The sequence below is a fragment of the Haemaphysalis longicornis genome, unplaced genomic scaffold (assembly GCF_048455015.1).
Source record: "Haemaphysalis longicornis isolate Haplotype H1 unplaced genomic scaffold, Haemaphysalis longicornis Haplotype H1 scaffold_9, whole genome shotgun sequence".
Lineage (NCBI taxonomy): Eukaryota > Metazoa > Arthropoda > Arachnida > Ixodida > Ixodidae > Haemaphysalis > Haemaphysalis longicornis.
In genome coordinates, this window is record NW_027526460.1 from 57,376,096 (window position 1) to 57,403,846 (window position 27,751).

Sequence of the window (27,751 nt, forward strand, 5' to 3'; positions counted from 1 at the left end):
TAGCACGTCACGTGACCACAGCTTGGGAGGGCGGGGAGGTTGTGAGTTTGTGGCGTACGGCATGCGAGTCTTCCGTCCGTACAGCTGTTGTGGGTGTTTGATGCTTTTGCAGCGGCAGAACAGTACCTCCCTGTTCTCCTCCCTGTTCTGTGACAGTACTGCTTTACAGGCGGGCGCAGATCAGTGTGCATGGCTTGCCTACGATGCTGAAAAACTGTGAACACTGAAGAAACCCTTTATTGGAATCGTCCGCGCAGTTTTTAAGAGTTGTGTTTCTTGACCCTACCGGCGGCATGAAGTTCCAGCCGTACGAGGCGCACCTGATTCCGTCGGACCTGCGTCACGACGAATGCATCTTGCAAGTGGCAGACAGTCTCGACCACTTGAGCAAAGTCGCCAGCACCATCCTAGATGGCCTGCAGGAGCGCATGAATGAGTACAGGGGGCGGCTTCAGGGCATCCAGGCTCGTGCCGACTTGGCACGGGCCAAAATCTCGGCCATACGTGGTAGCAGCAAAGCTACCAAGGTAAGCTGCATACACCGTCGGCGTAATTTCGTCCAGCTGACAGGTAGATGGATTCCAGCGAACTTTCCCGTTACTGCGCTAAGCACCTCGCTATGTCGAGAGCACGGAGGCCTTTCGCTTTGTTTATGGGGGCTAACAACGTACTACACACAACGCGTTACCATACGCGATTCCACACGGACGACCCTTCTTTTCTGCTGATACTTCTGACGACAGAGTGCATAAGCTGCCAATTGTTTTGTTCTTGTATTTGTTTTAAGCTACATCAATACTGAACAAAGAAATTGGTGCTTTTACTTATGACTTATTGAGTCTCGAATCCTCGTATTGTTCCATAGAGTATGCATAGTCCGCTAGTGAATTATCATAGTATGTAGTATCCCACCCCGTCTAATGAACTTCAAAAATTAAAGGCTAAGAAAGCAACACTTGCAAATTTCTTGGAAACGCCGAAGCCCCAGCAATACTGCGCAAAAGCTATACAGATTAGGAGCCCAGTAGAAGCGTTCCACAGATGCGATATTTCTGATGTAGCAATGTCTCATTTTTAACACAAACACAGCAAAAGTACTTCGCTGAATGCCGTAAAATTTCTTGTGATGTGTCGTCAGAAATTACTGCCCACAAAAAGCTATGCCCGATCGCTTCCTGGGACCTGGTAGAACCCAAAGCGAGATCTGCACTGAACACAAGGCAAGATCTAACCGTCTGACGTTCAGTAACTCCTGACCAGTTAGTTGATAAAAGACTGTGGTTAGTGACAGCGTCGTTTGAGTACTAACCACACCTAGCACTGATTTCAGTGAATTTGGCAATTGGCAGCAATTTTGCGACTGAATCAATTTTGTTGAATGTAAAGTCACGGCTGTGCATAACGATTCCTCTAGCTTGTTAATTTTTTGGTCGAATTCCTTTCGTGACGGCTCACTGCGAGAGTCGAAACTGAAAGCAAGTAGCTATGGTCATTCATACTAAGATGCATCGTTGTCTACGTGTTGCAACCTCGAAGTTCACGCAGCAACTAGTTCCATATTGAGAAAGTAGCACCAATTGGCCAGCCTCGTTAACACGGCAGCAGAAGTCATGCAGTCATTGGACAGGTTGTAAAAAGGAAGTGGGCCTTTCCTGGCGTGAGACAGCCGCATAATGTTTGGTGAAATCATTATTTTAGCAAAGTATGGCCTAAAATGGACACCCAGAAAAGGAATAACCACCCCCTCCCCCTAGACATAGTTGCGTTCAAAATTTGAGTGAAAATGATTGGTTGGTTGGTTGCCTCAGACCATGACACATACCCACGCGGGGGGATTGGCCAAGAATCTTTGTACCTAATCAAGTGGTGACCTATATTATTTTAAATCCCAAAATTTAGAAAAGAAAAACACAGAAATTTTTTTTTAAATATAATATGAAAGTAGAGTCGGGAAGAAAAATTAAATGTGAATGCTTAGCTGGCTAGCAGGAAAACCGGCCTGTCGCTGCAAAAGGGCGGACACAACATCCCTGTGGAAGACTCCTATTGCAGAAACGCCTAGTGACAGAACCTCGGAAGTAGACAGCGGAAGGTGGAGGCACCTAAAGGTTGAGTACAGATGTGGGCGGTGCAATGGGGAGAATCTTCGGCAATTAAAAAGGAAATGATTGCTCCCCCTTTCTGTCTTATTATTATTTTTTTTTTTGCATGCAGGGCTTTCTCTGAGAACATTCCCTGGGTTATTTGCTAAGCCCTTGAAGTATTTCACTTGATGAGACCCTTGATTTTCAATCATGATAGCCATGAAAAGTCATGCAAATCACAACCAGCTTTAATTTATCTATCATAGTTTAGTCTAAGAATGATTTAAGCATTGTGTAATTTGTCAATTTTATTTTATTTTTTATTATTATATATATATATATTTTTTTTTTATGGCAGCTTTGCCTTCACTGTATTGTCTGGTTTGGTGCCGACTTACCTTTTCTAGCATACTTACGTGAAGCCTATTCTTAGCTGCTGTTTCTTTTGCTGAACCAACATGTCATTTTTGCTGAGTCTGCATTTAATTCCAGGCCGCAGCGTCCCAGTCGTAATGGGGTAAAATGGAAGATATACTGTCTGGCCAGGATACTGTTGTGTGAAAAGTAGTGTGAGGGTCGTGGGTGAATCTAAAAGCACTCCACTGCATTACTTATTGCTCTTTCAGCCCTAAAATTTTTAATGCATCGCAGGTATGCTGGATTTAGTAAGGATGTTGCGAAATGAGTTTCGGCAGACAAAAAGTGCATAGGACAGCACCAGTCACCACTCAATTTGGACATAGGTCGTGAGTTGAGTGTTTGCCCTACTTGTTCCATCTGGTCACTTATTGACGTGCTCCTTGTTTCCCCTCGCTGTGCACTCTATAACCTGTAATTTTTACTATGGTCCTGTGGAAGGTTTCTGTGGGTACTAGCGGTGGAGCCAGTAATCTCTCGGAGTTAAGGAAACAAAGACTACGTGCTTTTGTGCCGAAAAAAAAAATTTGTGCAGCTTGCACTAATGGTGCAACACGGTTGCAGAAACAGCAGAGCTGGTGGCCCCTCTTCCTTCGTCGGAGACCCGGCTGTTGAACCTCACATGGATTTCCGAACTTGCCGCTAAAAGTTCCCCGTGACTGGCAGTCCCGGATCGTTTTGTCCACAGGCTTTCAGATCTCTCCCAAAAAGTGGACTGCGCTAGAATGCGCGGCAACTGGTTTCACGAACTCAGTGTCTGTAGCACAAACTCGCTGTCTGTGCTCCCCACTTCAGGCGCGAACGCTCCCAAACTGATGAGTAGAAGAGCACACAAGAGATCATGCCACGAATGCTGGGCAGAGTGTTCACGAAGGTCAAGCTGGCCAATGCAGGGTGCTCCTCATAAGGCACATGCTCACATGTGCTCGGTATTTCCCCCCCCCCCCCCATCTCTCTCTCTCTCTCTCTCTCTCTCTCTCTTTGTGTGTGCGTGTGAGCTCCTCACATGACACAAGCCCGTGTGTAAGCCTGGACGACGCCAGGCACTCCTCACAAGGCACACTCTCACGTGCGCTAGGCTGGGCTGAGTTTTCTGGTAGCGCTCGATGGCGCAACGAAGAGCTTAAACAGCTCGGCCTTCAAAAAACATGCAGTGTGCTTTTGCATTGACTTAAAATAGGGACATTGAGGCGGTGGCAAAGCCACCGTATTGGGCCTCTCACTTCCTTTCCTTACCCCAGAAGATGCGTCTTTTTGCATCTCAACAAAAATTGTTTTGCGCAGCGATAAAATTGCTTACTAACATTGCGAGCTTTTTTGTATTTTCACTACTCTGTAATCATGCATGCATCTCCTTTGCCGGTTAGCTTCTAAAATGATGGCTTTTGAGGGCTGTAACTTTGCACTCTTGTCCATATATTTGGATGTTTGTTGTAAATTGCTCAGAATTTCAAATTTTACATGTAAGAAGGGGCTAGAGTTCTCCGGATTCCCTTCCTCCCTGTCGTGTCGTTTGGCGCCCACCTGGAACAGCCGTTTGGATAGGATTGGATTGGCTGGTTGTGTTCAGCCTGGGCCGTCTCTCCTCCCCCCGTGCAGGTCTTCTCCAGCTACAAGTACCCGGCGGGTGAGCCCGAGGTGGGCAGGCAGCTGCTGGCATCTCTGCCAGCCGTGCCCTTGCAGCCGAGCCGCGTGCGGGTCAAAAGCCAGCACGTGACGCCAGACGAGCGGCTGCTCAAGGAGAAGCTGCAGTTCTTCAATGTGCGGCCACCAGCCAAGCCGGATGCGGCAGCCGCCGCCAAGGCCGCCTGGCAGAGGCAGGAAGAGGAGGGCCTGGGCAGGCTGCCGGACAGCATCGACAGTGTGGGCAGCCTGCTGCTCTTCAACACCGGCGAGAACCCGTGAGGGCGCACCCTCTTGCTCCCTCCTCCTCTCGTGGGCTGTTGCACGCTTCTCACGAGTTCCTGGCTGGGTAGCACACAGTCACAGCCAGTGCTTGAATGAGTGTCTAGCTCTATCATCCACCTCTTGGAGTCGACTGCAGGACCTCCCCTATAATGCATCCGAATCCCCTCTTGGACTTTGTCTCTCCAGCAGGCCCTCTGTCTCTCCTCCTTATCTCATTCATCGGCAGCCATTTGGGTGGCCTGCCTGCTGTCCACCCTCTGTATTGCACGACCAGCGCACATCCCTTTGTTGCTCTCAACCTGAGCTTGCGTGTTTTCTACACAAGTTTGTTCCCAATCCATGACACTCGCTACTTGACCCTGTCTAGTCGCAAAATCACTTGACTACCTTCTGCACTAAATCTTTCATTTCAGTTCCTTCCTTCTACACCCTTCCTTCCTTCCTTCAGTTAGGTGAATCATTGCAGCTGTAGGTGCCAAGCACAGTGCACGAGCTGTTGGTGGCAACACTGATTCCTGCTCATGCAGCAAAGTACAGATATTGAAGACTGGCTTCATTTTGAGGGCAGCTCTTATGATGTTTGTACCGCAACAAGCAGGATAGCAGTCTTCGATATGTCAGGAAGCATTCACATCGACCAAGAACAGGAGCTTGAAGAATGTGCTGGCACTGTGACAGGGTGGCAGTGAAATCGTCACAGAGCGTCATTACCCACACATAATTGGTGCTGGAAATGGCACTTATAGAGCATGTTGTGAAACCACACCGCTATTCAAGCAGACACAGGACAGCATTGATCATGCTTTCCCGTAAACATTTTGAGTCGAGCCAAGAAGGTCAGTGCGGTCTGTTACTGTGCGTGCAGTCTTGCCCTGCCCTCTGTTCATGTGCTGCGAAACTTGTCTCGAAACTTTTTTTATGCCCCCTGTCTGCCTAACATCAATTGCTCGGTCACAGCAGGGTGTCAGTGGGCTCAACCTTCGGCTTGGACTGTTTTGTGGATCTCGGGGCTAAATGACATTCATTGAGCGAGCGTGTCTTCTCTCCCTAGTCTCACAACGCAGTATTTTTTGGTTAGTATGCCTTTTATGATTCCTGCAGGGTATGAAGGGCTAGGCTTTCAGTGCAAATCCTTCATTGCCACCTTGCCAAGAAATGGCGAAGGCACAAAAAAAGGACGGAATTAGAATCCAACAGAAATGAATCGAGGTTTTTTTTTCCTTTTGTAGCAAGTGTTAAGGTCAAAGCTTTCACCATACTTTAAGAGTGACATCTTATGTAGGCACCCTTGTATCACGGACGATTTTTGAACACCGCCTCCAAAACCCATGTGGCACACCCCCTCTCCTTAATGGCACAATGTTGATTTCCTAAAGAGGTTGCCCACTGTTTTGTGACATCCGAGGAGTTTGCACAGGGTGCACATGTTTCAAGGAGAGGAGGTGGTCGGTGTGCTTGGGCCTGCCCAGCCCCCCCCCCCCCCCCCCCCTCGGGTGTGCTGCCAGATTGAAGTTGTTTTGAACCTGTAACGACAGAATCAGCATGTGCATCCAGCTTCGGGTGCTCACAATCACACCCATCTCTTGTCGTGGCTTACATAACGTGGTTATGCAAGCGTTGGATGTAACGTGGTTATGCAAGCGTTGGATGTGAAATGGATTAGCACTAGTGAAACATGTCTCTGCATTGGGTGGGAACTGGAGCCGGTGGGTGCATGCATTTGCAAGGATCGTGCTTTTTGTTCTAGAACTTAAATGGTAAGATGTGAAATGTGAAGAGGTAAAATACGAAAAGTCCCACAGTTGAAGCATGTAAACGAATCATTCATGCATACAGTACAGATGACCAGATGAGCAACTGGACCTCGAATTGAACATTTGCCGATATTCATGAAGAAATTCAGGGAGTTAATTTATGAGGTATAAGAATCACAGTAATCACAGTCTAGTAGCTTTTATATACACGAGTGAAACAGAAGATGGCGAAGGATACACTGCAGCATGAGGTGCCATGAAGAACAAACTCATTGTAATTTTGTGGCATGCCTCACAGTGTCACACAGTGACGAAGACAACGCGACGCAACATTGATTGCTGAGCTCTGCTGATGCTAAGTACCAGTCTTTTCCCCCTATAACTCAGCTCTCTTTAAATGACCTCAGCTTATATATATGTTTGCTTTTGGCTGGAAATGTTCCGACCCCGCTCGAGATGCGTGTGTGTGGAGAGTGTGCCCTTGCTCACATGCGGTGCTGCCCTTCCCAGGTACACGCGGTACGTGCAGCGGGACCCCCTGGGAGGCACCAAGCGGGCGGGTGCGGTGCGGGCGGGCGAGGAGGAGCAGTCCACGGCAGGGGGCCCCCTGGGGGCGGCCCCGGTGTCCATGAGTGGGGCCAACCAGCAGAGCACCCCCCAGGAGGGCTTCCTGTACAGCCCGGGCATGGGGCAGGTGCCCCAGATGGACGTGCCCTCTGCTCTGCCACACCTGCCAGGTGGGGTGTGTTCGACGGCCTCTTCTGTTCGGGTGACCTAGAAAGGCAACACTGGTGTGCGAGCGAATCGAGAAACAAGGTGATGAGGGTAATTTCTTCCTTAGGTTAAAGGATGCCGAAGAGGCCACCTTCCACACAGTGGTGAGATGCCCACACCGACGGCTGCTGGCCCTCCCCAGAGGGGCAGTGGTGCCAGGCTGCATAGAAAGCACATCTATTGGCCAGAGAGGTCTGGGTGTAGTTACCAAACACTGGTGGTAGCAGTGGCGTAGACTTCTTATTTTTCCGGGGGGGGCAGACCTGGAGTGCGCCTCGAAGCGGCGAAGGGAGGGGGGAGGAAGCGGTGGGGGGGGGGGGGGCTATGAGATGGCACGTCATCACCCCGCTACAAAGAGGCTACCACTAATCATCATCATCATCATAAGGGGCACCTGCAGCAGTGAGGGCCTTTTACATTGTGTCGGCTAAGTACGAGGTGTCCCCAAATAAGACATCCCGCAAATCTATGAACCGTGAACTTAAGCGGTTTGACGCATCCAGTAGAAATTTCTTTGAATACGTGTTTTACTGGTCACATTTATTCAAAAATATTGCATGACTGAACCATCAGCACAAAAAAACGAGTCGATTTGTTTTTCTTTTAATGGGCAGTCAGGGAGTAAAAAGAAAGGGACACGGCAGGGGCGCTACGCGCTGCTGTGTTTATTTCCGTTAAGAGCCCCCGAAATGGGTCTGACATTGACCACTCATTTTTGTATCCGTGTGTGTGTTGTGCCAGAGCACCCGACACAAATTCGATGCGCCTGGCGACGTGCCAATGGCGGGGTCGATTTGCGCCTAGGTCAAACCGCCCGCGTCAGACGTGCCGCGGCTTGGCGGAAAAGGCACCACCGAGTCTGCTCTCCCTTTCCCATCGCGACGGCTGGACCAAATCATGCTTGGGACGAACTAATCCCCGCAGACACGCCGCAAGTAGCGCCTGGAGACACCGCCGCAGAGTCGCCTTCGCTTTCCTTGTCGTGGTGGCTCGGCTGACGCAATCGCTTCGCCTCCATTCGCCAGATTCATAATGCGGCCAGTGATAGCTCCGACTGGAGGCATTGGAACTGCACGCGGCTGCAACGGAACCCTGGGGGTATAAAACCAGCCCGGAAGCAGTGGTGGTGCGGCGGCATCTCATCGAAGGCCCTGAGAAGTGCTATCGCGCTTGTCTTAGCCATGTAACGCTCTTGCTACCTTTGTATGTATTGTATATAAATGCTGCTTCAAATAACCGTCAGCTCGGCTAATTCGTCGCCATGGTCTGCGCCGCGTCGATAGCGGACTGGGCAGTGCAACGTCGCAACAGTAGTGACTGAGCTGGGATGGCCCAGTCCCAACAGTGTTTTTGGAGGCTTGGAGGGGGTATCGCTCGCAGTCGACGGCCGCAGTGCACCCAGTTGCTGCCGGTGCTTGGCAGCCGTTACAGCACTGCCAACTGCTCTGGCGCGCTTTGTGACCTCGAAAACAAAGTTTGCAGACAGGCTTTTCGGAGGCATGATAGCTTGCACTGACGTCACTGTATTCCCGTGTTGGTGCGTTGGTTGCACAGTGGAAATCTGCAGCTCTTGGTTCTAGAAGCGCTGATGAAGCTGAGAGCTATCGATAAAAAAAGTGCGGTGGCGTCGTTATGGGCAAGCAACATGTTTTACGATACGTTCCAAGACGCGAGCTAAAGGTAAAACCCAACGTCTGGCGTTGGCGTTCATCATATAAAACGGACCTTTCACGAGGCCTTCCACAGTGCGAGCTTAAACTCGGCACAAGTTGCTAGCGAGGAGTGGTCGCCCCACCAGTAAACAGCAGATGAAGGTAGGGGAAGAACAACCACCGAAATTCACCGTCGTCGTCAGCTTCATCATTACACGGTGGCATAAACGAGAAGCAGCGCATCGGGTTGCCATTCGAAAGCAAAACGCTCCTCCAGCAGCAAGATGCCAGCGCTGTTCGACAAAATATGCGAGGCGAAACAAGGCGTCACACGCGTTCGACTGGGCATTATGATGTCCGATTAACAACCCACAACCTGCACGGTGGGGCTATATGTTCACTTCTAAATGGACAGCACGAGGACATAGTCCTACCAAACCTGAGCAAAAAGTTTGAAAACGGGAGCCTAATAAAACCATGCGGTTGACACAAACCATGCAGTCAATCTGACGCGAATCGCGTAAACTAACTGCGACTGTTTTAATGAGCGGTTCCGCTCACGAAACGACTCCAGAGCATGACATGCATCTATGGAAACTGCTTAAGACCGGAAAAGAGCGACTTCGGTGCGCGTAGTGCATGCATTGTGAGCAGCCCCCACCGCTTCCCCTAAAACAATTTGAATGAAGCAAGCAAAACGAAGCAGCTACGCGTTCCACGGCCACGCATTTGTAAACAAAAATAACTGCTCTAATCAACAGGTGCCGTAGAAACAAAGCAACTGTGGCCGCGCTTCCCACCGGGACCTAACCCCCTTGTTTTTCCCTTTTCACCGCGACCCCTTAGCGAGCGACCGCCGAAAAACGCTAACAGCGCCAAACAAGGACAGGCAAAGGAGGGAGGTGCAGTTTTCGTTGCCTGATTTTACCATCCTTGAGAGTTAAGCGGCACAGCGCCACCGCTAAATGTCTGAAACTCGTACGCGTGCGTCCAGACTTGAGTTTGTGATAGAACTTGCTTGCACTGGTGTACTCACGAGTGCAAGCACGCGAAAATACAGTATTCATGAGTATTGTAATCATGAGTATTGTGTACTCATGAGCACTCATACTCATGAGTAGTGTACTCATGAGTTCTGTACTCACGAGTAGTGGACTTACCCCTGTACTCACTCGTCATCGTACTTAATTTTTTTTTCTGGGTGTGTACTCATTCATCATCGTACTCACTCGTGAGTTTGAGTACAAATGAGTGTACTCACAAGTGAGTGCGCCGACCTATGCTCCCGAAAAAATGTCGCTTTGCTGGCGTGCTGCTGAAGCCAAGCTATGGTGGCTAGAAGGGCCACCCTTCTAGCCACCATAGCCAAGCGCAGCGCTACATTGTTGTCAACAATCCGCACACTGAGCACGTCTAATTCACCGTGAAGAAAAGCGACACGGCCCTGCCTTTCCCCGCGCCCATCGGGAGGACGGAAAAGTTCCCAACCTCTATTGTAAAAAATAGTTGGCGGACAGGACGGCCAACAGTCCGATGTCGACGGGCGCAGAGCCGAGCCAAGCCCTTGAAAAAAAATCCTCAGCCGGGGCCGGAGGGGGCTCTGCCCCCCCGTAAAGCTGTCCGGGGGGGGGCATGAGCCCCACTGCCCCCCCGTAGTTGGCGCTTCTGGGTGGTAGGATCATATGTAAATACAACAGGGAAGCAACACTGTTAAAAGTGTTTTTTTTTTTTTTTTCCTGTGCAAAGTGTTTTCTTTTTTTCCTTTTTTTTTTCCAGTTTTCTGTGCAATCACCCTATACGAAGGGTTGTGGCCACACCAGTATTGAGTAAAATGCCTATAAGGATTTCAGCTGGATACAATACAATACAAAGAAGGTGAAACTGCGTGGTCTGCAACACTGGTCTAAGCAAAAATGAAGAGTGTGAGATACAAAGACAGGCCTCTCACGTTGTCAGTGCTGTAACAAACATTGTATTCGTTCGTGTTAAGCTCAGCAACAAGCATGTTTTACAGGGTCTTCAATGCAATTCAGAGCACTGCTGCAGATGTACCTAGGTAGCAAGGCCAGTGGGCGGCAGATTTTGGCTCTGGGCCCTCAGAGAAATGGGACGGTGCTATTTGCAGCATGGGTCCCATGGCCTAGGTGTGTCGGCTCTGCTATGACCCAATCCACTGTTTATGCCAATGGGTTGTATGCAAGCTGTTTACCAAAGTAACAGTTAAACTGTGCGAGTGGAAGTATCTTACTGCATGTTGTGCTGTTCAGTCTTTCTACTTTGGCACGCATGTGCTGTGGTGGCCGAGGACCAATTTGCTCTCAAGCACGAGATTGCGAGTTGGATACATTCACAACAGTTGCATTTTTGATGGAGGCAGAAAGCACGTGCACAGAGCATTTGCACATGTGACCCTAGGTGGTCTGAATGAATTAACCTCGATACTTCCATCATTGCGCACACTGATAGAGCTCTGATACGTTGATTTCTGAATTTGTTCACGGCACTGCTGGGAAGTCCTTGTGTAGTGCAAATCCATCCCTTTGTAGCCTCCAAATGTGGCACCAGTCCAAATGTTGCCTTGAACAACGAAAGCTCCCTTAATGAGCTTTAAAAAGTGTGATTATTTTATCCAGCACATCACTCACTCGTGCACTGGTCATTTTACTGCAGGCATAGCGGATGATCTGTCCTACTCGGAGGACCTGGGGCCCTCCATCGCTCCATCTTGGCTCCCAGAGCTGCCCGAGGTTCCTGCGGACTCATCAGCAGACGATCCTCCACCCCTGCTCGGAGAAGGGGCCACCGTAGACTTGCCGTCGTTTGATGCCGTCCCTGAGCCAGCGATCGAAGTTCCACCTCCCCTGGAGGAACCCGATGAGCTTCCACAGCCGCAGCCTGAGCAGGCTACGCACGGCCACAGCACCATCACAGAGGCCAACGAGGAAACGTCAAGGTAACTGACGCCCATCAGCTAACTTCTCTATTAGGAGGGAGGGGGTGTCAATCATTGTGAAATTTTAACGGCGTAGTTGTTTAGCAAATCATTTTGCAGGTCCACAGTTAAAAATACAAAGAAAATGCCAAGCACACATGAGCCCGTTGCTCACGGTGACTGCCTGGCAGATAAAAAAACAAACAAAAACGAAAATGCTGCGTGCTCGTGTGTGCGTGTTTCGCGGTGACCGCCCAGCACCCCCCTGTGTGCACATTTGTCAAGCCAAGCATACCCACTTAGCGCGATTGGCCAAGACTGGCCAAAACAAACAAGTAATGGAACTAGAGGCCCCATTACAGACGTCCAGTCATGTGTTGTCACGACAGGTCAGTTAGGCGGCCGCCAATCGCACAAACAAGGTTCCGTGACGTCATAGGAAAGTTGCGGGAAATTGGCTAGGGCAGTGGTTCTCAGCCATGAACGTGCCGAGGACCCCTTCCGGGCTTGCAAAAGTGATGGGGGACCTCACGAGAGTTGCGTAGCCAGAAATATTTGGGGAGGGGGGGAGGGTATATGTTACCGGCAAATAAAAAACACTAAAAAGAAATAGAACCTGTCCAAAACAACATTGTCTCAGTCCCTCTTCATCCTTGTCATTTTTATTTTCGCTTTTACACATTAACATTATGCGGCGTGTACATATGAAAAAGACTTAAGTGGGGGAGATGCAGTGGTTAGGAAATTTCGGGGGCGGTTCACCTATCACAACCCCCCCCCCCCCCCCCTTCCCCCCCACGTCGGCCTTGCTTTTCCCATGCCCCCCGACTAACTAATGCTGACTGTGTCATGATGTCAAACAATGTGCACCAACATTTTTATTCAATGCCAGCCTGTTATGTCTAACTTTTATTCTTGTTCCTGTAATATTGCCGAACAATTCACTCGTGCAGCCAAGAGTCACCAAGCCTTTTGCGTGTCTGGCTTTTACACATCGTTTTCATGTCTTGCAAAAAAAAAAAAGTTAAAACATGGGCTACGCGGGGAAATTAAACGTACGAGTCATGCAGTGAAGCCACCTTTTCGCATTTCCAGCGAGGTTTAGCAAAAAGACGAAATGAATGGGGTGGGAGGCTTCCGGGAGAGCGTCGGGGAAGGCTTCGCGGACCCTCGAAATGCCCTCGCGGACCCCCTTGGGTCCGCGGACCCCCATTTGAGAACCACTGGGCTAGGGGGTCGCCACTGCTTCACACATTTTCTTTAATATCTCTGTTGTTTGTTCGAAGATTGCGATAATATTGGTATCATTGTTATCGGGACTAAGCAGTCTTTCTAATAAACCCAACTTGTATTTTGTCTTCATGGCTCCTTTAAAGTGAAGGCTTTTTTTAGTGGCACCAATGGTGTTCTGTCAAAAAACTGATGCATTTCCCTACAGACCAGTCGGTTGACCGAAAAGCTCTGTTGATATCTCTGGACACACAGCACATGCGTCAAGCCGGGCTTCGATTCTGTCAAAACAGTTATTCAAAAAAGAGACAGTTCAAGATACGACAATACATGCATCGATCATGACGGAGTACAGTAGCACACCTTTATCTCATAAACCACTTATCAGTGTACATTTAGATCGTTTATAGATGTGTTTACTTAGTCCGTGGAAGATCATTGTATGGGTTCGTTCTTGGTTGGCGATTTGGGTCTTTGAAAGTTTGACGATCGATTGGATGCACTTTTGACGCATTCTTAATGTAAGAAAGTTTTCGCGCTTCTCTCAGCTTGTTTTTATGAAGGGATGATAATTTTTTTTTATCCCGGAATGTGATATATATGCTAACCTAGCTTTAGCAAAATGTGGCTGTATGTGCGTCTCGCAATCACCCAACCACACCTTATTTTGCCCATCTGTCGTGATAGTGACTACACTTCCGTGGTACTGGGCTTTTGGGCGGTCCTGGTTTCCGGTCACGAAGTTAATTTACCTACAGATGCTAGCTAGATAACTTACCAACAACAGTCAGCTGTTGCTCATGGAAATGGCAGGGTGCTTTGCTTGCTCGCTGCTGAATCGCAGGGGGGGCTCAGTCTTCGATATCTGTCATTGTGACCGTGATTACAAGATACCCTCAGCGATCAACATCGACCATATCTTCAAGCAGAGTTCTTGCAAGAACCGCATGCATGTTTGAACTCAGCTTGGTGGAAAGGGGAGTTCCTCTGTGAGAGAGGGTGCCAGTGGAGGATGGCGTCTTCTTCTATTTGCAAATCACGTGGTTCCACAGGAATGGTGTCCCATGTGAACAACCAGCAGAAATTGATTTAGGCATGCAACGAGTAAGCCTTGAACATTGAACAACTCCACGTGATTGATCATACTGGATTTATGATATCATACAAACTTTCCGGGTAATGAACTTAATTATGGCGTTCTTGAAATCTTCATTGTAAACACATTCAAGATACGTGCAAGAGAGAGTAAAAATGTGAAGCATTTCTTTTGTTTTTGGGACAAAACATTAAAGGTACCGAGCTACCTAGCACGCACATGATTAGGCTGCTGGCTGAGAAGGTCCCCACCGCTGGTAGCTTGTCTTACAAGGTCACCCGCTACGCATATCTAGTACACATGCAGTGTAGACATTCCCTGCACTGAAAGAGAACAAGTAGCAGTGTGCAAATATTTGAAACTCTGAATCCTTTGCGAAATGCGTTTATTGTTCAGTTATTTTTACAGCGCAGTTTTATTGTTCACAGAACTGAAATTTTACGAATATTCGAAATTAACGAATAACAGAGCAATGAAATTTGGCCGTGCCACATGGCATGCAAACGTTCAAACTTCACTGCATGGCATATTCCTTAAAGGTGGCTTTCTCGCGCGATGCCGAAGCTGTGCAAGAAAGCTTAACACATGTAAGCCTTGTATGTTAGCTAAAGTGGAACGGCACTACTTGTGCGAAATTTATAAGTGTAAAAGGAGTTTACCATCAGTATGGCAGCATGCTTGCAGTAAGGTACTGTTCATACCAGCCAGTAGCATCCCAAACCTCTTTTCTGTAACTGGAGAAACTGTAGCCAGTCAAATATACTTCCTGTACTCACAGCTTGTTGAGGAACTTGCATTTATTTTTAGGCATTTAATGCTGAAGTTTTTGTTCTGCTGCTGTATCATCTTGGCTTAATCTCTTACCTCAAATATTTTGTACCATTTTTCTATCAGGCACTAGTACACATGAACTCTTGAATGTCTTAAGTCCTGACTGCTTTTGAACATACTGCAAGACTCAGACACAGGAGACTTGGCAGACACATTTAATGTGAACTCAACCTCGCCGAGACAGTGTGGCCAAAAAATTGATGCTGAAGGCGCAAGACTGGATAATTGGGAAGATGGTGTGGTGCTTGCATGTGATGCAATGATGATAAGTTGCTAGATGGGAATGACCAGTCCAGTGGCAGTTACGAACCAACGATGACGCCGGTGCTCACTTTGTTGTTGTTGTTGTTGTTGTTGCTATGTTTAAGGAGCTGTATACACTAAAGCAAACATATTCATATTTGAAGACACAGTGGAACTCTGATAATACGACTTACAAAGGAACTGCACGAACATTTCATATGACCGCGGTGTCATATCATCGGGTAGGTAAATGCCAGCCAAGTGAAGTCTCATGCAACAGTGGGGCTAAAAACCTTTAGCTAAAATCCGAAATTTCTCAAAAAAAGAGGCACCTATTTTGTGCCCCCTCTCGTCTGCGGCATCTGCGCTAGCCCGCCAGCCATGCACCGCGCGCCACGCGGTTCCAATACCGCCTGGCACTAGCCCACCAGCCTTGCGCCTCGCAAGCGCGTGAGGTAAGCTGGGAAGGCCAACGCACCCAAGAAAATTGAAAGGGGAAAGCGCAAGAGTGAAACTGCCAAGGCCAAGCTAAACGAACAATTGTATGAGGCGGTGATGGAAAAATGGCAGGAAAGAAAGGAAGGGAGTGACAGTGCGGTTTTCAAAAACACTAACAAGCAGAGCAGAGAGGGGGGAGAGTGAGCGTTGTTAAAAGAAGAAACTTGGATCAAACAGGCGAGGAAAGTGGGTGCTCGTTCATCGCTGTGTGGTTGCGTCGTACGTGTTTTCACTTTCGTCAGCTCGATGGGAGCTTCAAATTCGCGGTCCACCGGCCACGTGCACTTAGACTTTTCGTTGTTTGTGCATTGGTGTTCTGCTGTCATGTGGGGCTGTTGAAGGTGAACTCCCGCCCGCCAGTACTTGCCTGCTTGCTTGCGTTTGTTCAGCAAGTGGTCTAGTACACCTGCGGACCTTTGCGCATCAAGCGCATCAAATGGGGTTTGAGAATAAAGAAAGGTCGGGACAAGGCGGCGAAGTGGTGTAAAAGATGGGAAAAACGCCGGTTTATCCCGGCCAGGGTGCATCGTAGGAAGCGGACCGCATGCACACGAGCATTGTATAATTGGTGTTTTTAATGCATTGTTTTTATGGGAGTTTGCCGGGACTGTGGGGATATGTCGTAAGAAGCGGGTCGTCGTAAGACTGGGGGATGTATCATCGGGGTTCTACTGTATTAGAGTCAGTCAGTTTTTACTATCTGTATTCGAGAATACTTTGTTTGTTTTTACGGTTATATTCAATTCACAGTCCCAAATTTGATATTTGCCTTCTTCGAGAAAGGAGCACTGGTTAGAGGTAGGAGACAAACAACGTAATGTGTAAGGGGAACTCTTCTAATACACAGTCCCAGCATACATACACACTCATATCACACATCTGCACTTACACCTTTTTTGGTGCTTACTAAAAACAAAGTGTTTTTTCTGTAGTCCACGACGCCACACTTGTGAAAATGTGGCTTGCCAAGAGCTGTATTAGTATGAAACTGCATGCCATTGGTGTGTCTACTTACAGCTGCGGCGATGTAGGGGGGGCTTGGGAGACCACTGCTGAGTGTTCTACACATGCCTCAGCGAGGTTCTAAGAGAATACAGTTGAACCCCGCAATAACGAAACCGCCAGAAAAAGCCAAAAAATTCGCTGTGGAAATTTTGTTGACGTGAGAATGAAACATAAATGACAGAAAATCTGCCTGCAAACCAAAAATTTGTTTCCCAAAGTCGGTTATGTTACTTTGCAAGCCTTACCTTGCAGTAACTCCACAGCTCAGCTCTAGCGCTACAAGAAGTGCTTCATCGTTACTTGTGCACGCCTAAGAACGACCGAATCATGTCGCATCTAAAACATCCTGGGGGTTCGCCTTCTCTGCACGTTTTTATCCCTGGTCCTCGGCACCATGTCCAAGCATGCAAGTGAAGTCCAGCTTCTTCTGCTGACAAACTTTGCCAGGCAGCAACACCTGGTTGTTCCAATAGTGTCCACAAAACTAACTGAGCATCACTTTGTTGATGTCCACAAAGCCCACAGCTGTCACTGTTTTGTTTTTCACACGCGCACCGTTAAACAGTGATGTGCTTGCCTTTCAAAATGGTAGAGTGTGCTGCAGGCAGTTCCAAACTCGTCGGCACTATCCTTCCTTCCTCCCCTTGGGCCACTGACTTGGACAATGATGGCTGTCTTATCTTGTAGCGATAAAAACTTCCACTTTTGGTTGAGAGCAAGAGCGCCGATTGCCGCCCACGCAAGGAGCGCACGCGCGCTGTATATCAGCGGTAGCCGGCTAGTGTAGCCCAAGCCAAAGATGAGCGGTGAGTCACCATATGTCTCCCCCTGATGGTGTCGCTGCAAGGCTGCCTCCACCACAGTTGCCTCCATGGCCGCCTGCTGCATGGTCTTTTATGTAAACTAAATGTGGCAGTGGCCATGCAAGTGTGCTGTGGCAGAAGTTTACGCTCTTTGAGTCTGAAAAAATGCATTTGAGCACTTTTTGGACACTGTTAGCCTCAAATGGGTAGGTAGAATGCTGACCGGACTTGCAGCGAATTGTCTTAGCGCGGGATCACTTTCCAAAAATATTTTGTTGCCGCGAGATATGAAATACATGGGCTTCTATGGACGTTCGCTGGGGATCTGAAAATATTTCGTTGCTGTGGGATTTCGTTATCGTGGGGTTTGACTGTATGTGCAAGGAAGTGGGCGGGTAACTCCTTTGAACTCTTGAGGAGCTCAATGAAAATCGTCACTCGGTGGAACGACATCAAAACGGAATGGGCAGTACCGTTCCCCAACTCTGCCTTTGCGCTGCCAACTCTCCGCTCAATGTTCCGAGAGGAGTTCATACGAGAGAATTTGGAGCTGATAGTATAGCTCACACTACGTGGCAAGGGTCTTTGTTTGGCAGGTGATGTTCTGCTGACCTGCCAAGACAAGCGATGCGTGTCTCCCCCCCTCCCCCTCGCAGGCCGAGCCACCCCGAGGCGGCGCCAGCGGCAGTGGAGATGACGCCCCCCGTGCCCGAGGACGGCAGTGCCCGCGCCAGCCTCCTGGACTCCATCCGGAAGGCCGGCGGCAAGGCAGGCCTCAAGAGCGTGCGTCGGCCACAGCAGCAGCGCAAGCAGGTGCGTCCGCCCTCGGGGGAGAAAGGTCGCAGGGGCAAGCATGGACGCATGTCAAGCCCGTCTCCTTTCTGGAAGAATGCCCTGACCTGGCATTGTGAGCAGGGGCCAATAGCTTCCATGACTCAAGAGGCCACTGCTGCCAGGCACAGCGGTAACAGATCTGTCAAGGCATGCGTCCTGAGAGAGGCCACTTCAAAGGGAACATGCCGCTACACAGCGCACAAACTGACAACAGAGGATGAAAAGAGACACACACACAAGTGCTGACTTCCTCCAACTAGCTTTAATGGGAACAACACATACTTGAATATGCATTCACAACAAAAGAAAACGTCGCATCAACTTTGCTATCGCCATATCACCCGTGTTAAAAAAATTCTTGAACAATACAAAACGCAACAGCCCACAGATGCGGTGTACCTCCAGAAGCAAGGAGTCTGTATGGGCTCTTCTATTGCCCTGGTGTTGAGTGATTTGTTGCTGGGCCATTTTGACGACAAATTGCTTGTTACTCTCCTTAGGATGAAGTGATCCGTGTGTTTCAGTTTGCTGATGACTATTTGGTAGCTTTCAGCAGCAATAGTGCCATCGTGTATCAAGCCACGAAACACATTGTTGGAATTTTTCAAGAGTGCCTTAGCCCTTTTTGACAGATGAGATTCCGGTGGAATGATCCATTTGTTTTTTCTTTATCTCCGCCTGAGCTTAAAAGATTCACATGTGTGTTGGTGGTACGAACCACACGCTAACAAGCCGCTATTATCATACAGTTCTTGTCATACTAAGCTGGTTAAGCGAGGAATTGTACACACATTTCTCTAATGTAGGTAATAAAAAAATCATCATGCCCTCATGCAATGGCAGACAGCTTCAGTGTTCAAGCTTTTCCCGTCTTCTGTCTGCGGGCTACCCTGTGTTATTGCTCAGTGCTGTAGCTGAAGGATTGTTAAAATCTGTAAAGAATGCAGACAAGGGTAACAGGGAAAACCATGTTACAAAAAAGAAACTAATTGTCATGCCATACATCTATGGTCTGTCGCACAAAATGAAGAAAGTTGCTGAGTGAGTTGATCTTCAAGTTGTGCAATTGCGCCGCATAAGTTGTCTGGGCTGTGCAAAACAGGCCTGCCTCTGAAGGAGAGTCAATGTGCTCTGTCAATTACCGCACAAGATTCATTCAATGTGTGACAGGGGTAATCTGCAGAATTCCTCTATCCTGCAGTAAGAATTACATAGGGCAAATGGGCCGCTGTCTTAACAACAGGTTTCGGGAGCACGACAACAATGTGAGGCGTGGTGTGGAAAAACATCTAGGCTTGCATTGCCGTACATGTTCCCACAAGAGAACCTTTGTTTAACGAATGCATCGTGGTTCACCATCATAATCATGCACTAAAACGTGAAATCATAGATGCAGCTGAAAGAGCTAAGCAGGGTGAGACATGCATAGGTGCACCTTCCATTGCGCTGTCACAAAATGAGATAAGTTATATTGTATATCACAAAATGAGACAAGCTATTTAGGGTCTTCCCTGATCTAAGTGCACTAAAAAGGTCACTTGTCTGTCATTGCCACATTGCAAAGTGGAGGGTGTTGTGTTTTGTTTTGTTCAAGAATTTTTTTAACACGGGTGATATGGCGATAGCAAATTTGACGTGATGTTTTCTTTTGTTGTGAATATATATTCAAGTATGTGTCGTTTCCGCTAAAGATAGTTGGAAGTCAGTGCTCGTGTGCGTCTCCTTTCTTTGTCTGTTGTCAGTTTGTGCACTGTGTAGCGGTGTGGATTACCAACTAGCCAGAACCGCAAAGGCCCAACCACATGCTTGCGCAAAATCGACGTACCCGCGCAAAGATGTGCACCTGCGGCGACATACGCCGCTGCCTTTATGTTGACCGACGACGCTGGAGAGGGCGAGTAACCACATAGGCGCCGCAACGCACGCGTAAACCTACCGTACTCCAATGCGCCGCGCAGTGTGGCTAGACTGCCCTGGACTCAGCTTTGTGGCTGCCAGTTCGACTACGTTTTAACTGAAATAATACAAATAATACTTACTCTCACAAAAGTATGTATATGTAATACAAAAACAACTAAAACAGTTCTTGGAACATTTAAAAAATGTTACGAATTAGTATGCTTCCTTGGCAGGCACAAAACTCTCCCCTACATTTGGTGTAAACTCCCTTGCTCCCATAGTTGCTTGTTGCTTCGTGTGTTCTCTCCCGTTGTGTGCTGTCCGTATTTTACAAGTTACTTCGTTTTATCACATAATTAATACTAAAGTTAGCTTATTTATCAATTAGCTTTCTTGTTATGCAACCTGACCGCCAGATAACATCACCGCCAGAGGTCTACGTCAACACCGTGCGCCCGAAAGTTTGCATCGATGTCTGGCTTGCTCTGACTTGGGCGTAACAGGCGCGTAGCAATGGATTTGGCGTACGCCAAAGTACGCCCATTCCTTACGCGCTTACTCCGGTTTACGTCATTGCGCAAGTACGTCGGTTTTACGCGTGCATGTGGTTGGGTTTAAATGCTTTCAAAGGAAACACTTGCAGGCATTTTCACGGTCACGATTTTCATTGATGCTATGCCGTGCATTGCACATTCATTGCACTCCACAGTTGAGGCTGCATCACATAGAGAGACAGAATTCACACTGCCTTGCACCATGTAGCACCAAGGCACACTCCCTGCATTCGGGGATTGTCCCAGGTTCTGATGTACTCATCGGAGAGGTTGGACTCTGTGTTATGGTGCATCCGGTGCTCCAAGCAACCTGGTATATAGTGCTGCCTGGCATTTTTTGAAATGGGAGTTAAATTCACAGCGTAAATACATGGTCGCCAGTGGCTACACTGAATGCACCAGAAAAAAATTCCACAGTCCCAGTTTTTGGAATTACAGCCCTTCCCTTATTTTGTCGCACATGTCGCTTTCACCCTTTCTTTTTTGGCAACCGCATTTTTTCCTGGCGCTGATTTTGCAGATGAAGCATTGACGTACGGGTACAGTAGTAGTTAGCAAGATGAAGCATTTACCAAGAGGTTACAAAATAGCTACTATACTAGGTAACAACTTAAGAATGGCACCAGAAGTTGCCGCTGCGCCTTATCACTGTAGCCGGATGTTTCTCCGCGCGGCGCAAATAGGGCGTTACCGGGAATAATTTGAACATGGCGTGAGCCGTTCCCGTGATTTTTTGGACTTACTATGCTTATAAATGACTCCAGTGACGACAAAAACAAACTGCGTGAGACAAGGCAGACGATATCACGCATTCATAGCAAACCCCTTTCAAAACGCGCACGCACTGACGTCACGGGTCTGGCGCTTTGGCGGAGTGATACACTACATGAGGTGGTGCCGTTCTTGAGTTGTAACCGAGTATAGAAGGAAACAAAGCAGGTGTGGGCAGTTTTCTTGTACATCACATGTTGCTCAGCTGTGATTTTTTTTAATGCGTGTAGATTCTGAAAGTATAATAGTTGGGAGCTGGTGCCTGTTCTGTCACTTTCATGTTCGTATGTTCTTGTGCCAGTGTCAACTGAGGTATGGACCAAGCAGCAATCTCTTTCGAAATGTTGAGCTCATTACCATTCCTCTCGTTGGTGTTTCCGCAGTATACTTTCCATGGTATTTGCTAGCTACCTTCCTTGATCGCATCTGTGATGCTTTCATCTTGAAGAAGCGTAGTAAAGGGTCCTCAAAGACAAAAATATTCATTGAAAAAACAGCTTTGTTCCACTAGCGATGACTCCGGTTGCAATTCAAATGTCGGGAAAATGGATGAGGTCAGGCATTCCACCAACCAGTTTCTCGGCGAGTCCTTGTGGTGCCACAGGTACTACTTGTTGGCCCTGTGTCATCATAAGGCCCAAAGGTGCAGCGAAAAACCAGGTGTGTCCACCATTCCATCGAGGGCACCGCCATCTTGAGTGCGATTTTGGTGGCTTCGGCATGGCTCTGCAGCGTATGGGTGCCAGCTGCATCTCGGCGGCAAAGTTTTCCCAGCGGCACGTTGTGTGTTCCCTTCCGCAATGTTTTTTCAGTGGGAAAATTGTTGCTTGGGACCAGTTTTAAACCAATCCAGCTTAAATTGGCAGCTGTTTGGGCTGCGGTGAAACTGGGATTAGCCTCAAAGCAGCGTGATCTGCATTGGGGAAATGGTGCTCAATTGGATATACCTGCCAATGCTTCCTCATGGAGTTTTTGTTTGTGTTTGTGTTTCTGTCTGTGGTCACATATAGCAGCTATTTTGGAAGTTATACACCAAAAACAATTGTTTGCGAAAACAGCCAATCCTAAGAGGCTTGGCACCTATGATGGGGAAACAAGCACAGTGTCAGTGTAACTAACTGCGGACTTCAAATCTCTGCAGGGTTAGTTTTAGATAAGCTAAGAAAGCATTTGGCATACTCTATAGCATGGTTTCTCAAAGTGGGTTCCGCGGAACCTACGGGTTCCGCAGGCCCCTCCTCAGGGTTCCGCGAGCCACTGATAAATTTTCTCTGGTTCCGCAGTCGCAAAGTCACTTATACGGTGAACCCGAGGTGCGATCGATTTGAGGAACCTCCAATAACTCACGCCCGAGTGTCAGTAAGCAAATATCGGCGCATAACAGAAACGCGCGAGCTGCACAATAAATCTCGGCAGCAGCTTGCAGCCAGCCAGACTCCGAAAACGGGCCGCGTGGTTAAACTATTGCACTTGAATCTCGGCCTTATATTACCCTCATGCGCATTTCTCCTGTTTGGAGATAGGTACCGCTAGCGTACGCGCTCGCGTAAAATCGACTGGAAAAAAACACCCTTGCTTGCTTTTGAGTTTATTGCACGTTAATGTAGCATGAACAGAATGAAAAACGGCCGGGGAGGGGGGTTCCTTGGCACTTAATGAAGCTTAGCAGGGTTCCCTGGGGCCAACATGCTTGAGAACCCCTGCTCTATAGCATGGTTTCTCAAAGTGGGTTCCGCGGAACCTAGGGGTTCCGCAGGCCCCTCCTCAGGGTTCCGCGAGCCACTGATAAATTTTCCCTGGTTCCGCAGTCGCAAAGTCTTATATGGTGAACTTGAGGTGCGATCTATCTAAGGAACCTCCATAACTCACGCCCGAGAGAACATCTCGGCGCATAACAGAAACGTGCGAGCTGCGCAATAAATCTCGCTAGCAGCTTGTAGCCAGCCAGACTCCGAAAACGGGCCACGTGGTTAAACTATTGCACTTGAATCTCGGCCTTATATTACCCCCATGCGCATTTCTCCTGTTTGGAGATAGGTGCCGCTAGCGTACATGCTCGCGTAAAGTCGACGGAAAAAAAACGATACCCTTGCTTGCTTTTGAATTTATTGCACGTTGATGTAGCATGAACGGAATGAAAACTGGCGGGAGGGGGTTCCTTGGCACTTAACGGAACTTAACAGGGTTCCCTGGGACCAACATGCTTGAGAACCCCTGCTCTATAGTTCCGATTAAATCCCCAGATCAGTACGCCTAAACCCCGTACCTGTTCACCGCTACCACTGTTATCGTTTTCAGAGTACGGTCGATTCTGGATATATCGAACTCCAAGGGGATTGCAAAATAGTTCGATATAACGATAATTCGAAATATAAACTATGCCCATCTGAAGCTTATCCGAAGACTCCGCACATCACTGAAAGCTTTCCAGTATTGCGACACACGGTAGCTTCCTGCTTTGTTCCTCAAAGCGTGGAAAATACGAAACGCAGTGTGACGACCACCGCACTTTATTTAACAATAAAAGAGTCCATGAGCTTCGCTTGCTTTATCTTTTGCGTGGGCTGCCATAGGCGGTTGGTAATGTCGTCAGAGTCGCTAATAGTCCGCTTGTTTGCAGCGGCGATCCCCACCGCGATCGCCGCATTGTTGCAGCAGACGACAGAAGTTCAGGACCAGTTATGCAGTGGCGGCACCTGCAGGCCAAATCACAGAGACCTAAAGTATCTTAGGCCACCCAAGCGACGCGACGCACAAGTCATCATCATCGCCCATAACTCCATCAAGAGAAGCGCAGTTGCAGGGGCACTTTGGGCGGCATGGCGTTCGATATATGGGATATGACGGTGGACGAGAGTTCGATACACGCGTGCAAAGGGGCTATACTTTTGCATGGATTTCCAGTGGGATGCTTGGGCTGTTCGATATGTGCAGTAATTCAATACAGTGTAGACCGCTTATAGCGTATCTCGTGGGAGTCGCAAAAATCCGAACTGTAAGTGGTATCGCACTATAAACAAAACAAAACTACTCAAGTCATTCTTTGTTTATCATCACTCAAATGCACGGCACTTAAAAACAGAGGCACAATCTGCACTTCGTCTTTTTTTTTTTAATCAGCCGCTGCTGGTACAATTAAACCGCAAGCACAGTCTTACAAAATGGTGAGCGTGGCTTTAACTTCCTTAGTACTTGGTGTTTTTGAGGTAGCACGGCTACGTTTCTTAGCGTCTATGAGCGGATGCTGCAAGACAACGTTATAAGAATGCGAGCAGGATTTTTTTTGTTTTTTTTTTTCCTTTATCCAACCTTGCGTTCCCGATGCCGAAGGTGGTTGCTTATCTACACAACATTCTAATAGAAACAACTTACCACGCGCTGGGGTGATGGGGGAAGGGGGGGTGGCCCGCTGTTTTCCGAGGTGCGCCAAGCAAGGGCACTTGTGGTTATCACGCGAGTGCAAATGGAACACACGAACTAAAAGGTGCTTTCCCTTTGTTTGACAAAGTTAGAGGAGGGCAAGGAGCACGCACTGCATCAGATGACTGTTCTTTCTTTTTTCTTTCTCACGACCCTAAAACGATGCCCCAGCTAGGCCAGTCGATTAGCGAACCCGTCACAAAACCACACTATAAACGGTATTGTGCTTCGGCCAACCACGTTTCAAGCTATACGCTTATGTATTGACTTCTATGGGAGGCAAACCAGTGGTCACAAAAACCCGCATTATATCTGGTCCTTCACTATAAGTGGTTCCACTATAAATGGTCTACACTGTATATCCGAGTTTGATATATCCAGGATTGACTGTATGAATAAATACTCCGGCTCTCTGAAATTCGATTTGGCCATGCAACTACTGTACAGCACAACTAGATGAAACAAAATTCCTCATGGAGCTCTTTTTCGTAAAGACATATCAAGCATCGTTTGGCACCAAGGCAATCGTTCGCTGTTGCATCGCTTACTTTGGTGTTTCCAGTGACAGACGTCGCGTTTTGGGAACAGGCCGAACTTTTTGCTCGAGGCAAGGACAACCCAGGGTGGTAGTACGGCCACCGCAAAAATGACCGAGGCCAGCATACGTAGTGCTTGGAGCTGGGGCTGGTGTAATGTGACCACAGCAATGGTTGAGATTAGTGAAATCAGTACCACCCGCGGTAGAGGCAAGTTTCATTGACTCATTTCAGCTTGGAGTGAAAGTGTAAAGGTGGAGAGACTACTGTTGGTGGCGCCAACCGCTACAAGTTTTTGAGCATGGCTGCTAAGCGGTGGCCATGATCTGAAGATGTATTCTGGATGTCTAGCCATTGTGGCACCACTTACTCCTCTAGACCCAAGAGGCATTGGACCTGTGAGAAGAGAACTTGTGGTAGTGTGAAGCGGGGTTGTGGAGCATGCAGATATTTACGCGAAAACCAGACTCTGCACATGAGCCGCCAATGACTTTTCGGCTGGGAACAATGGAATAAATCTTTATTCTCTTCTTTGGACATTGCAACGCTAACCTGAAGTAAAGGAATTCCACTGTCCCAAGCACAGAGACCATTAAATCTTGCCTAATTGTCTGCTGCTGCTCCAAAGTAGGAGTGCAGAGAGTTCAGCGGAGCAAAATTGGCAAGAGGACTTTTCTGCTCCGAAGTGCAAGATACAAGCCTCCCATCTGGCTACTTTATTAGCAGTCTTCCATTACAATGATGTGTAAGGCAGTGGCAAACCCACCTGCATACTGCCTACAGGGCGCAGTCGAGGCAAGGAAGCGGCTTCGCCAGCTTAATACCTAGCAGCACCACACGAGAGAGGGGGAAAGGCGGTCCGTGCGCCACATTTGGCGGGTGTGAGGCTAGGTTTCCCCCTTGCTCAATGGAACGGTCTATACTAGCTTTCACACTCATTTAGGTTCCCCAGCAGTCTTGCTCTAAGGCAATGTCTGAAGTGTGAATATGCATGTAGGCATTACTGTTCCATTTGTTACTTTTGCTTTTGTAGGCCTTGATGGTGCCTTGGAAACAAGCAGTTACGACGAATGTTATTAAGGAGGTAACAGTTTATCAACAATAAAGTGTCCTTCCTCTGGCAGAAGTAACAGTATGGCTGCAAACATGTGAGAAGACAAGTGTGTCAAGTTTGCCTTCCAATAGTTTCTTTCACAACTATTGAAAATGAGTTGTGTGCGTAATTTCTCTACTGTAACAGCTACTTGAAGAACTAACTCTTGGTAGGCTATAAATTATAAGGTGTGATTTAACTCAACCTAACTCAAGTAAGTGTGGTGTTTCTGAGGGTAGGTGTGGGAAGGGACAGACTAGAGGTTAAAGCAATTAAGCATCATCATCATCATTACCATCACCACCAACAACAGCCTATTTAGGTCCACCGCAACACCAAGGCCTCTCCCATTGACCTCCATCCGCTTCTATTAGATAAGATAACTTGTGCAAATGTGGTGAGCAATGTTCTTGTCCTACATTTGATGATGATCATAATGAACCTGACCTATTACTTATTGCATGATGTCGGAAACAAAAACAAAATGCATCAGTCTCCCTTCGAAGCTTTCTTGCAGTGTGCAGTGAGGAGGGACGTGCTGCATGCACAGGAACTTGTTGTCGAGTGATGCTGAGTGTGGGCCCTTGCTCCGCAGGCACCTCCACCCGGCGGCAACCTGATGGACGACCTGCGGAGCAAGCTGCAGCTGCGGCGCAAGGGCATCTCGGGCGAAGCAGACCGTGCCAGCCGCCCCGCCGCCACGGCCGCCTCCTCCGGTGAGGTCACCTCCCCCCTGGACAGGGTGCTCGAGATGATCCCCCCACCCAAGGTCGAGTCGGCCGAGGAGGCCAGCACCACGGACACCGAGTGGAACGACTCCGACTAGCAGGCCTGGTCAGTCGTTTGTTGGCCGTGCAGAGGGGGAAGGGCCGCTCTCCTCCCGGTGACCGGGCAGCTGGCGGATAAGGCCGCGCAAGGCCTAGCTTTGTGCTGTCGCAGAAATTCTCAGCGGCCGTTGCACCACACACATGCTCAAGGTTGCCTCGTTTTTTCTTCTTTTTGTGTGAATTGGGTACTGGCAAAATTTCACACTGTTAGAGCAGGCCCTCTTTTCCTGGTCAACCATTTGGAGTTGTGGCGCCTGCTCATTCTTCAGGTGTAGTCTACACAAGTGAGAGGTCGGTGGTGCTTAAGAATTAGCTTTGGGTGTACGTGAAAAGGCAACGTGTGTATGAGAGAATGCCACACCTAAAATCACTCTTTTTTGTTTCCTCTTTAAATTTGGTGTGGTAACATCCGGATGCAGTGTGTTGCGCACGCATGTCCGAGGAAAGTGCATGTTGCACTGTGGCTGTGTTTAATGTGGCTTGAATGGGTTGTCGTGTACGGGACCATGAAAGGCTCGCCTCTTTCTCGTTGATCTTGTATTGTTGCAAAGGTGAATTAAACCATGTTTCTTGTTAAGTGGCTCAATCAT

At 48.3% G+C, this 27,751-nt stretch overlaps 1 protein-coding gene across 1 annotated transcript; it reads left to right on the plus strand.

Annotated features, from left to right (window-relative positions):
- Positions 1 to 140: 140 nt before the first annotated feature.
- LOC144151977 (WASH complex subunit 1-like) lies at positions 141 to 27,738 on the plus strand. Its single transcript, XM_077683165.1, has 6 exons — positions 141 to 527; positions 4,101 to 4,402; positions 6,674 to 6,900; positions 11,260 to 11,542; positions 17,884 to 18,040; positions 26,930 to 27,738. The coding sequence occupies exons 1-6, from the start codon at positions 294 to 296 to the stop codon at positions 27,158 to 27,160; spliced, it is 1,434 nt and encodes a 477-aa protein (XP_077539291.1). The 5' UTR covers positions 141 to 293; the 3' UTR covers positions 27,161 to 27,738.
- Positions 27,739 to 27,751: the final 13 nt, after the last annotated feature.

What these genes read in the sequence shown, in the direction of transcription:
- LOC144151977 (XM_077683165.1), top strand. Translation starts at nt 294, where the DNA reads ATGAAGTTCCAGCCGTACGAGGCGCACCTGATTCCGTCGGACCTGCGT. An exon ending in TGCTCTGCCACACCTGCCAG is followed by an intron (nt 6,901 to 11,259) that starts GTGGGGTGTGTT and finishes ATTTTACTGCAG; the next exon opens with GCATAGCGGATGATCTGTCC. An exon ending in CACAGCAGCAGCGCAAGCAG is followed by an intron (nt 18,041 to 26,929) that starts GTGCGTCCGCCC and finishes CTTGCTCCGCAG; the next exon opens with GCACCTCCACCCGGCGGCAA.